Raw genomic sequence first — 10,456 nt, forward strand, 5'->3', positions numbered from 1 at the left:
TTAGACAGAGGGGGGTAGGGGGGTTCCGACAGCCGTTCAGTTTCAGTCATTCCACCAGAAAGGAGGTACACGGCTCGTGTTGTTTGTAGTTCAACCATGCCTAAACAGTAAATTCCACGGTTCCATCGCGTCCGCATTGTTACTTTGTGCCAGGAAGGGCTCTCAACAAGGTAAGTGTCCAAGCGTCTCAGAGTGAACCAAAGCGATGTTGCTTGGACATGGAGGAGATACAGAAAGACAGGAACTGTCGATGACATGCGTCGCTCAGGCTGCCGAAGGGCTACTACTGCAGTGGATGACCGCTACTACGGACTTTAGCTCGGAGAAACCCTGACATCAACGCCATCATGTTGAAAAATGCTTTTCGCGCAGCCACTGGACGTCGTATTACGACTCCAACTGTGTACAATAGACAATCGTCGGAGACATGTTTGAAGGAAACGCGGTCAGGCTAAACGTCTTAGACTGTGCAACGAGTGCAGCAAGGTAGAGGTTCCCTGCTGTTTTGGGGTGGAATTATGTAGGGCCAACGTACGCCACTACCGTACGCCAAGTGCCGTAACGGCTGTATGATACGTGAATGCCATCCTCCGACCGATAATGCAACCATATCGGCTGCATATTGGCGAGGCATTAGTCTTCATGAACGACAATTCGCGCCCCCATCGTGCACTTCTTGCGAATGACTTCCTTCAGGATAACGACATCGGTCGACTAGAGTGGCCAGCATGTTCTCCAGACATGAACCCTATCAAACATGTCTGGAATAGATTGAAAAGTTCTTTTTATGGACGACGTATCCCACCAACTACTCTGAGGGATTCACGCCGAATCGCTGTTGAGGAGTGGGAAAATCTGGACCAACAGTGCCTTCATGATCTTGTGGATAGTATGCCACGACGAATACAGGTATACATCAATGAAAGAGGGCGTTGTGTACAGCAATCTGGACCACCACGTCTGAAGGTCTCGTTGTATGGTGGTACAACATGCACTGTGTGGTTTTCATGAGCAATATAAAGGGTGGAAATGATGTTTATGTTCGTCTCTATTCCAATTTTCTGTACAGTTTCTGGAACTCTTAAAATTGGGATGATGCAAAACGTTTGTTGATGTGTGTATATTTGTTTAAGAAGTTCTGTTGTAGACAGCTCAGCAGTCGCGTTCGTGGCGGCGGTGTTCTTGACTTGTTAGCAATGGTCTAAAAATATGGTACGCTGACTGCCCCTATTTATAATCATTAAGATTTTACACCTGATACGTCGTCTGATGTCGACGAGCACAATAATATTTTGTTTTTTCTTCTTTGGTGTATGCACAGTAATCTCTTGCTATTGACATAGATAACGGTAAGAATATACACTCCTGGAAATGGAAAAAAGAACACATTGACACCGGTGTGTCAGACCCACCATACTTGCTCCGGACACTGCGAGAGGGCTGTACAAGCAATGATCACACGCACGGCACAGCGGACACACCAGGAACCGCGGTGTTGGCCGTCGAATGGCGCTAGCCGCGCAGCATTTGTGCACCGCCGCCGTCAGTGTCAGCCAGTTTGCCGTGGCATACGGAGCTCCATCGCAGTCTTTAACACTGGTAGCATGCCGTGACAGCGTGGACGTGAACCGTATGTGCAGTTGACGGACTTTGAGCGAGGGCGTATAGTGGGCATGCGGGAGGCCGGGTGGACGTGCCGCCGAATTGCTCAACACGTGGGGCGTGAGGTCTCCACAGTACATCGATGTTGTCGCCAGTGGTCGGCGGAAGGTGCACGTGCCCGTCGACCTGGGACCGGACCGCAGCGACGCACGGATGCACGCCAAGACCGTAGGATCCTACGCAGTGCCGTAGGGGACCGCACCGCCACTTCCCAGCAAATTAGGGACACTGTTGCTCCTGGGGTATCGGCGAGGACCATTCGCAACCGTCTCCATGAAGCTGGGCTACGGTCCCGCACACCGTTAGGCCGTCTTCCGCTCACGCCCCAACATCGTGCAGCCCGCCTCCAGTGGTGTCGCGACAGGCGTGAATGGAGGGACGAATGGAGACGTGTCGTCTTCAGCGATGAGAGTCGCTTCTGCCTTGGTGCCAATGATGGTCGTATGCGTGTTTGGCACCGTGCAGGTGAGCTCCACAATCAGGACTGCATACGACCGAGGCACACAGGGCCAACACCCGGCATCATGGTGTGGGGAGCGATCTCCTACACTGGCCGTACACCACTGGTGATCGTCGAGGGGACACTGAATAGTGCACGGTACATCCAAACCGTCATCGAACCCATTGTTCTACCATTCCTAGACCGGCAAGGGAACTTGCTGTTCCAACAGGACAATGCACGTCCGCATGTATCCCGTGCCACCCAACGTGCTCTAGAAGGTGTAAGTCAACTACCCTGGCCAGCAAGATCTCCGGATCTGTCCCCCATTGAGCATGTTTGGGACTGGATGAAGCGTCGTCTCACGCGGTCTGCACGTCCAGCACGAACGCTGGTCCAACTGAGGCGCCAGGTGGAAATGGCATGGCAAGCCGTTCCACAGGACTACATCCAGCATCTCTACGATCGTCTCCATGGGAGAATAGCATCCTGCATTGCTGCGAAAGGTGGATATACATTGTACTAGTGCCGACATTGTGCATGCTCTGTTGCCTGTTTCTATGTACCTGTGGTTCTGTCAGTGTGATCATGTGATGTATCTGACCCCAGGAATGTGTCAATAAAGTTTCCCCTTCCTGGGACAATGAATTCACGGTGTTCTTATTTCAATTTCCAGGAGTGTGTATATATATATATATATATATATATATATATATATATATATATATATATATATATTACTCTGTATCAAATGGCCCTGATGGTGGGCTATGTGACAGTATGGATGCGGCAAACAAATACTTTTGGAGTGCGGCTTATGGTAAACACACGATGTCCTTCATCAAATTACCAAAAACTTTCTTTCGCCGTCCGGTCTCTTTCGTTAAATTTAGTTTTTCGTGTTTAGGAGACGAAGTCCCTCTTTGAATCTCTTCTGTATCATGTAAGTACAGATTCCAGATACCGCTTACGTATGTGTGGATGTTGCTGCAGACGTATTATCTAAATTGTCTCCAACTTTTCTCTCCGTGCAGTGCCTGTAAGGAGAGACAATGCCTTACAGATAAGTCAGAAAAAATTCTACCGAAATAATGTTATTATTCAAGATATTTAAATATTCATCTGAGCAGTTTTCGTCATTAAAGAAATATCAATATTTGCATCCATCCGATTTGGTGAATACAATTTCTTGGCTCTATTTTCCACACACATCTTTCCTAGATACTATATAAGAACCTTAACATCACATTTTTTTCTTCATTATGCTGTTTGTCTTGTTCATTATAGCTGATATTTTGGCACAGTTTATTATCGGCAGCTACTAAGGATTTATTATTCGTAACCCTTATAAAGAGGGAAAAAGATTTAGCCCTGATGTGTAACTAATTTAGTTTCGGCCATTCCCCACTTCACTTTTAGCATTTACGTGTTACTGACATTGCGAATACTGCTGCACTGACTATGCTTCTCTTTTGTTCTTGGTTTTTGAGGATGTTCGCGGGAGTTGGAACTATCTGTTGGCGGAAAATAATTATTGCTCGTTTTGGAATTGTCAGATTTGTGCATGTGAGCATTTCCTCTGTTTAAGCTATGGGTTTTCCTAAATGGTAGTCAGCTTATCTCTGTCGACAATACGTTCTGCAAACGTGAAGTCATATACTGCAAGTATCAAGTCGAAATTTTTACATGCCACCACAGTATTCATAGACTGATGAGCCAAAACCTAAGGACGACCGCCGACCGCGGGATTGAACACCGCATGGTGACGCTGCTAGTAAGGCAGGTTCGCTGAGCAGAGACGAATGGACAGTCATTATAGTGACGATACGGACAGCAAATGTGGAAATTCACTGACATAACGAACTGTGACATTAAGGCATCCAATGTCTGGGAAGGGGCATCTCGGAAGCTGCGAAGCTAGGCCGCTGTGCGCGTACTGTTGTCGTGAGCTTGTACGGAGGTGAAATCAGTAGCAGGCGATAAGTAATTGGATATCCACGCTGAGCCATACTGGCTCACCTCGATTCCTCTTTCGACCTGCTGACTTGACCTTTCGCGCTTGCGGTTCGCGAGGAGGCGCTTCGGCTATTGGCGAGCAGCCGTAGCAGCAGACAGAGAGGAGAGTTGAAGCTCGGCAATCTTCCGGGCAGGAGGCGGGCGTAGCGGTGCGCTGAGTACGTGTTGCTCTCTGTGTCTTGGCGTGTTTCGGGACAGTCTGTGAATTAATCAGCTGCAAGCCTATCGAGGGCTATTCGCGCGTTGCTTATGTGACCTATTCTTGTTGGCTTGCTTGCATCGCCGATGCATGACTTTGGGTGGTACACGTTGTGGCTGTTGGTTCTGCTGACCTGCCTACTTCTACGTGACTGAGTGCTGCTCCGGCCTCCATCGCTCTGAGTTGGCTTACTGCCTTCTTAGAGGCTAAATGTGTAATTTTGCTGACTTTTCATTAATGTGTACCTGATAGTTGTAAAAGGCCCTTGAGCGCAGGCTACATTTCACGGTGTGTTGTGGAAGGGCTTGCTCATCTTACCTATTGGTTTAAATACCTTATTACTTTCAACTGTTCCTGTAGATACTGTAACAACAACAACGCTGTACTATTGAACATATAAATAATATTTTTTTTTTCTTTTGATTTTTCGATAAATTAGTGTAATCGATGTTCCGATTTCATTTCTTTTCTGTTTCATGCCATTGTGTTAAGAAAACGGTAAACAATTTTCAGTGTGAATATTAATGTTTACGTCAAATGTCAAGTAGTATTGTGATTGAATTAAAATGAAACAAATGTTGAAACTGTTGTAAGATGTCTAAAATTGTAACTGTGCGTCTGGTCCATACGTAGGCAATGTGTTAGAATATGTAGAATGTAAAACCTCGGGTGAATACCCTGTCTGTAAGGGAGCGGTAAAAGGTGGGTGGCAGGCGAGCGCGGGAAAATGCACACGGGCGCTGCACAGCATAACGGGCTCAGCAGTAGTAGTTAGAGTTGGGCATTGGTCTGAGCCACACGTTCTGGATCGAGGAGGCTCTCCTGGAAGACGTAGTTTCATTGAGCCTCGGGTATGCCGTTACAACGCCCATACAGCATGGCAAAATTCCATAGGCACTAACCGGAAAAGTATTGCGACGCTATGAAGAAATAAAGTGCCGATACATCAAGAGCCATAGCTGTGGTTTTGTGTGTGCTCTGTGCCTCGCCATCTCGCCGTTCGCTAACCGCCGCATCGATACGAACAGGTTGAAACTTTTAGTACTGTGTTCGTATGGACCAGTGTTACTTTTGTTCCATACTGTTCAATAACAACTTAAATTTTACTAGAACTATCCTATCATTTAATTATCCTCACAACTAATCTAGATAGGGTCCTTTCCAAATGTTGTGCAATCCGAGTGTCCCGAGATGAATAATTAAAGTTTGTGTTAATAATAGTTACCTGCAGACCTAGCTATGTTAGAATGATGTTTAAAGAACTGTTTTGCTAATGAACCAGTAAATGAATAACGAAGGTCTGACAAAGTTGGACGATAACTTTAATATTGATTTAGAAAAGAAGTTTAATTATTTTGAGACAGATATAAAGGTATTTAAATAAGCAGGAAATAAGATAAAAAGAGTAGTAACTCATATATTGGAAATCTTGAGCGCATAATGATTTCAATAATCAATTTTTTTTATTACAGTAATCATAACAGTTTCAGGGCCCCCCCCCCCTTTTTATTCATTTGAATTCTGAAGTGTTCTAAACCGATCTGACCAGCAAAGTTAAAGTCAATATAAAGGCCAAAATTTATTAGTGTTTTACCTTTATCAAAAGTGACATTGTGTGTGTGATTCGAAAGTGCTATTTCTAGGGTGACCTATACCCGATTTTAATCAGATCAATAGACAGTACGAAGTTTCGTAGTAAACATTATAGTGTAGTGTTATGTATTTATGGTTTATCCATATCAGTACAGAAAGTGAAATTATCAGTTCAATAGATTCTCTGGTTATAAATTCTACTATATTATGCAGTATTACTACTTGTTGCGTTGACGAATATCTGCCAACTTGTACAGGGAAGAAACTCAGTTAATGCCTAATTAGGCTGGCGACCGTATTATTAACAAATTGGTAGCAGCTTCTGTGTTGTTTCTTGTCCGTTCTGACGTGTAGTTGCATTTCGAACTTGCTTCACGTATCATTGTTATTACAGAGTGGGAGTAAGTCTGCCTCCATTCAGGTACACGCGGTCAATATCTATACGAAAATCCTTTCTCATAAGGTGAAGCCCGTCAACTTACCATAGTACAGGCTTTAATGAGTATCGTGTGCCACGCGCGCACGTTACAATACGTTTAAAAGGTTACCTATATTAAATTTTCTACTTATCATGGTAATTACCTTTTTTTATCAAGTATGTTATTGAATATGGTTTAGATGTCCTGGTGTGCAAGATATGTGCTCTTTTCTTCAGTATCATTTAAGGTAAGCTCGACGGTGTGGAGTTCCTGTGCACGCCGCTGTCCTTCCAGTTTTCAGTTTAAGTGCCTTCAGGCCCATCTTACGATTATTTAATAAGGTATTTTCGCTTTTTATTGTATTGTTCCTTTTTCCCTATTGAAGCTCTGATAATTTGAAGCTACTAGGGGCTGGAGGAAAATAATCAGTGGCTTTTCATTAGGTTTTTTGGGTCGCACCCCACACCTTTCCCTGTTATTAAATGTCGATATTTTTGAGTCAAGTGATTTCACTAATGTACCCTTGATGTTTATATTTATTCTTCAGGTGGAACTCATCGGGGCTTCATCAGGGCCGTTGTGTAATTCTGCGAGGAGGGAGACGGGAGGGAGCGACAGTAAGATGTAGCTTGTGTTGACTCGCTGCTGCATGGCTCCGGCACGTGTTAAAGTTGCGAGTGTGGTGGTTTCAGTCTAGTCTACCTCCCTGTGTCCTTGCCAGTTCTTCGCCGAGATATGTAAGTTTCTTGCCTTTTTCCGTCCTAAACTGTTTCAAAAAATGTGTGGAAATCTTATGGGACTTAACTGCTAAGGTCATCAGTCCCTAAGCTTATACACTACTTAACCTAAATTATCCTAAGGATAAACACACATACACCCATGCCCGAGGGAGGACCTAAACGGGTGATCCTTAAATTATTTTGGAGTGCGATACTTATTTCGGTTAATTCGAGAGCGGAGAGTGCCTTTTCTTTTCTGAGCAATTCTCTAACTGCCATTACGGCTAGCTTGGATCTTAAGGGAGAATGTTTTATGCTTATATTTTTAAATGGTTCTTATTTTACTTACATTGTAATTGTTTCTCTATTGTCATCCAGGTTAGCATGCTTACTTATTGTAATTCGTTGTGCTTCCTTGCCAATTATTTCATTGACACAGAACTAGGAGGTCACTCGTCAAGGTCTCTAAACAGAACAGACAGCGACCGGTGACAAATATGACGACAGCTTACAAAGCAGGTTCAGGCATAAGCGTGTTGGAGCACATCGTTCATCGCGCATACTATCCCCCACGTGTTTGCAAAGCGACCTGGCCAATTGAAATTGTAGGGGCGCCGGATGATTCCTACTGGAACGTGGATTAATGGAAACGTGTCTCCTGCTCCAACGAGTCATGTTTCTCCTTACAGCAGGACGGTGGTGGAAACCAAATACGTCATTCGTGAGCATGGCTGTTCGGATGCAGCTCGATGGGATAATACGATGGCTTTTTTTTTTCTCAATTTGCGAATGATCGCAAAATTAAAACCTCAGTGAAAATCCGCTGAAATTTTGGGCTGGTGTGTTGGGCAGTGTTTCTAGTCGCGTCAAGTGGCATTTTTCAGTTCTGAATTCACAGTGAGCAAATAAAGTTCCCTACAACAACAGTATTTGTTGTGAAGTGTGGAGCGTCTGCTCAAGGGTTTCACCTAATGTCATGCATCCCACATAACGTAAGTAATGCGTGTTTTCTTCTTGGCCGCATGCTGCAGGTACAACAAAATCGCTCCGGCAGCGTTTTCGATGGCACGTGTTTGATCACCCACCGTACAGCCCAGGCTTGTCTCTCTATGATTTTCATCTCTTCGTTCACCTGAGCTACTGGCTATGAGGACAGCATTTTGGTAGAGGCAAACAGCTGCAGACCAGCGTAGGGAAATGGCTGTAAACACAAGTGGCCTCTTGTGTGACAAGGGTATTGGAATGTTGGTACCACCCAACGATAAATGTCTAAGTCGGAGCGGTGACTGTGTATAGGAGTATTGAGAAGGCGTGGCAAAATTTTTCAAGTAAAACAATTTTGGTTTTTAGTGTGATTTCCATTTTGCAACCGATTGGAGTTTGAAAAGGAAAGGGAAAAAAAACAAAGAAAGAAAGAAAAAGAAGCCTGATATTATGCGATGGGGGACAGCGACCTGAGCTTCCATGGAACTTGTAGTAGTAATAGAAGGCACCCAGACAGTGTGAACTACGTGAAATCCTCCTGCATCCGGTTCTAGGAGCTTCAGTCCGCAACCGCTCTGCTGCTACGGTCGCAGGTTCGAATCCTGCCTCCGGCATAGATGTGTGTGATGTCCTTAGGTTAGTTAGTTTTAAGTAGTTCTAAGTTATAGGGGACTGATGACCTCAGATGTTAAGTCCCATAGTGCTTAGACTATTTGGACCATTTGAATTTCCTGCATCCCTACGTGCATGATGAGTTTCCCGAAGGCGATGGCATCTTGCAGGAGGCTAACTGGTCTTGTCGTAAGGCCAGTAACGTGCTACAGTGGTTTGAGGAGCGTGACATGGATTTCAGTTGACCTCTTGGCAACCATATTCGCTCGACATAAACCAGATAGAAGTCATCTGCGACACTTTCGGGCACCAGATCCGCTCTCACCAACCACTTGCCCGAAATTTATGGTAAATTCGTGGCCTTCGTGTAGAATTGGCTGATACATACGTCTGGAAACCTACCGACGTCTTGTAACCGTACCAAGCAAAATCGCTGTTGTATTGCTTTGGTTGCACAATAAAACCGGTGTCATAATGTTTTGGCTCACCAGTGTATAGTGACTCTTAGCTTTGACAAGTACCGAGCGAGGTGGTGCAGTGGTTAGCACACTGAACTCCCATTCGGAAGGACTATGGTTCAAACCCGCGTCCGGCCATCCTGATTTATCAATAATTCAAAAACATTCTTAATTGCATTTATTATTATTATTATACCGCCAACCGTTTTCAAACCGACGTAGGGGTCTGGGCGTTTACACCATTGGTCGACTACTGGTGGTATAAACGCCGTTATGGAGACAGGAGTGACACCACCAGCAGTCGACCAATGGTGTGAACGGCCAGAAGATGACCCCTACGTCGGGTTGAAAACGGTTGGCGGTATAAGAATAATACTAAATGCGATTAAGACTGTTTCTGAATTATTGATTAATCATACTAATCGCTGCTTCATCTCCACAACCATGTTGTCCAAACATCCTGATTTAGGTTTTCCGTAATTTCCCTAAATCGGTTCAGGCAAATTCTGGGATGGTTCCTTCGAAAGGGCACGGCCGATTTCCTTCCCTAACCCGAGCTTGTGCTCCGTCTCTAATGACGCCGTTGTCGACGGGACGTTAAACGCTAATTGGACCCTCCTCCTTTGACAAGTGAGCTGGTACTCAGACATGGTTGTATGGACGATACACTCAAGTAGGGATACAACGAATAAGAAGAGGAGCATCGGCGACTGACCTGTGCAGGGCGTGTCGTGGTCGACGGCGACGTGGCGGCGCTGCAGGCAGGCGGCGCGGTGCAGGTGGCAGTGCGAGGCGTAGCGGCGGCCGTCCGTGCCGCAGACGGCGTGGGCGTGCCCGTGGCCGCGGCTCCTGGGGCAGCGGCGCCGGCACTGGCACACCGCGGAGGAGCCGGCGCCGTCCAGGCGGCACTCGCGGCCCGCGCCGCACACCACGCCCAGGCACGGGTCTGCCGACATCACCGGCACCTCACTTCACCCTCTTGCCTGCTACCAGGTCGTCGACAATTGAGAGAGCCGTGATTGAGATAAAAGGTACATGGTGTAGAGCGAGAACAAATGCTAAACTAATAAAAATGAAAGGTATTAACGACGAGACTCAAATAAAAATTCTTTATTACATTCAGAAGACCTTGCAGAAGCTGTGCCGAACAAATAATTACTCTGAAAGTAATCATGGCTTATTACCGCAAACGAAACAAGCCTCTCTCAATTACACTACTGGCCATTAAAATTGCTACAACAAGGACAAATACAGGTCATAAACGGGTATTCATTGGACAAATATATTATACTAGAACTGACATGTGATTACATTTTCACGCAGTACCCAGAACAACCACATCTGGCCGTAACAAC

General features: G+C 45.5%; 1 protein-coding gene across 1 annotated transcript in view; it reads right to left on the reverse strand.

Moving 5' to 3' along the window:
- LOC126100756 (follistatin-related protein 5-like) overlaps window positions 1–10,057 on the reverse strand; it is a 250,945-nt gene extending 240,888 nt beyond the window's left edge. The window contains exons 1-2 of the mRNA XM_049911410.1: window positions 9,936–10,057; window positions 9,817–9,887 (exon numbers count right to left, since the gene is read on the reverse strand). Coding sequence (XP_049767367.1) covers window positions 9,817–9,887; window positions 9,936–10,057 — 193 coding nt within the window. The remainder of the gene's footprint in view (window positions 1–9,816; window positions 9,888–9,935) is intronic.
- Window positions 10,058–10,456: the final 399 nt, after the last annotated feature.

The sequence above is a fragment of the Schistocerca cancellata genome, chromosome 1 (genome assembly GCF_023864275.1).
Source record: "Schistocerca cancellata isolate TAMUIC-IGC-003103 chromosome 1, iqSchCanc2.1, whole genome shotgun sequence".
Lineage (NCBI taxonomy): Eukaryota > Metazoa > Arthropoda > Insecta > Orthoptera > Acrididae > Schistocerca > Schistocerca cancellata.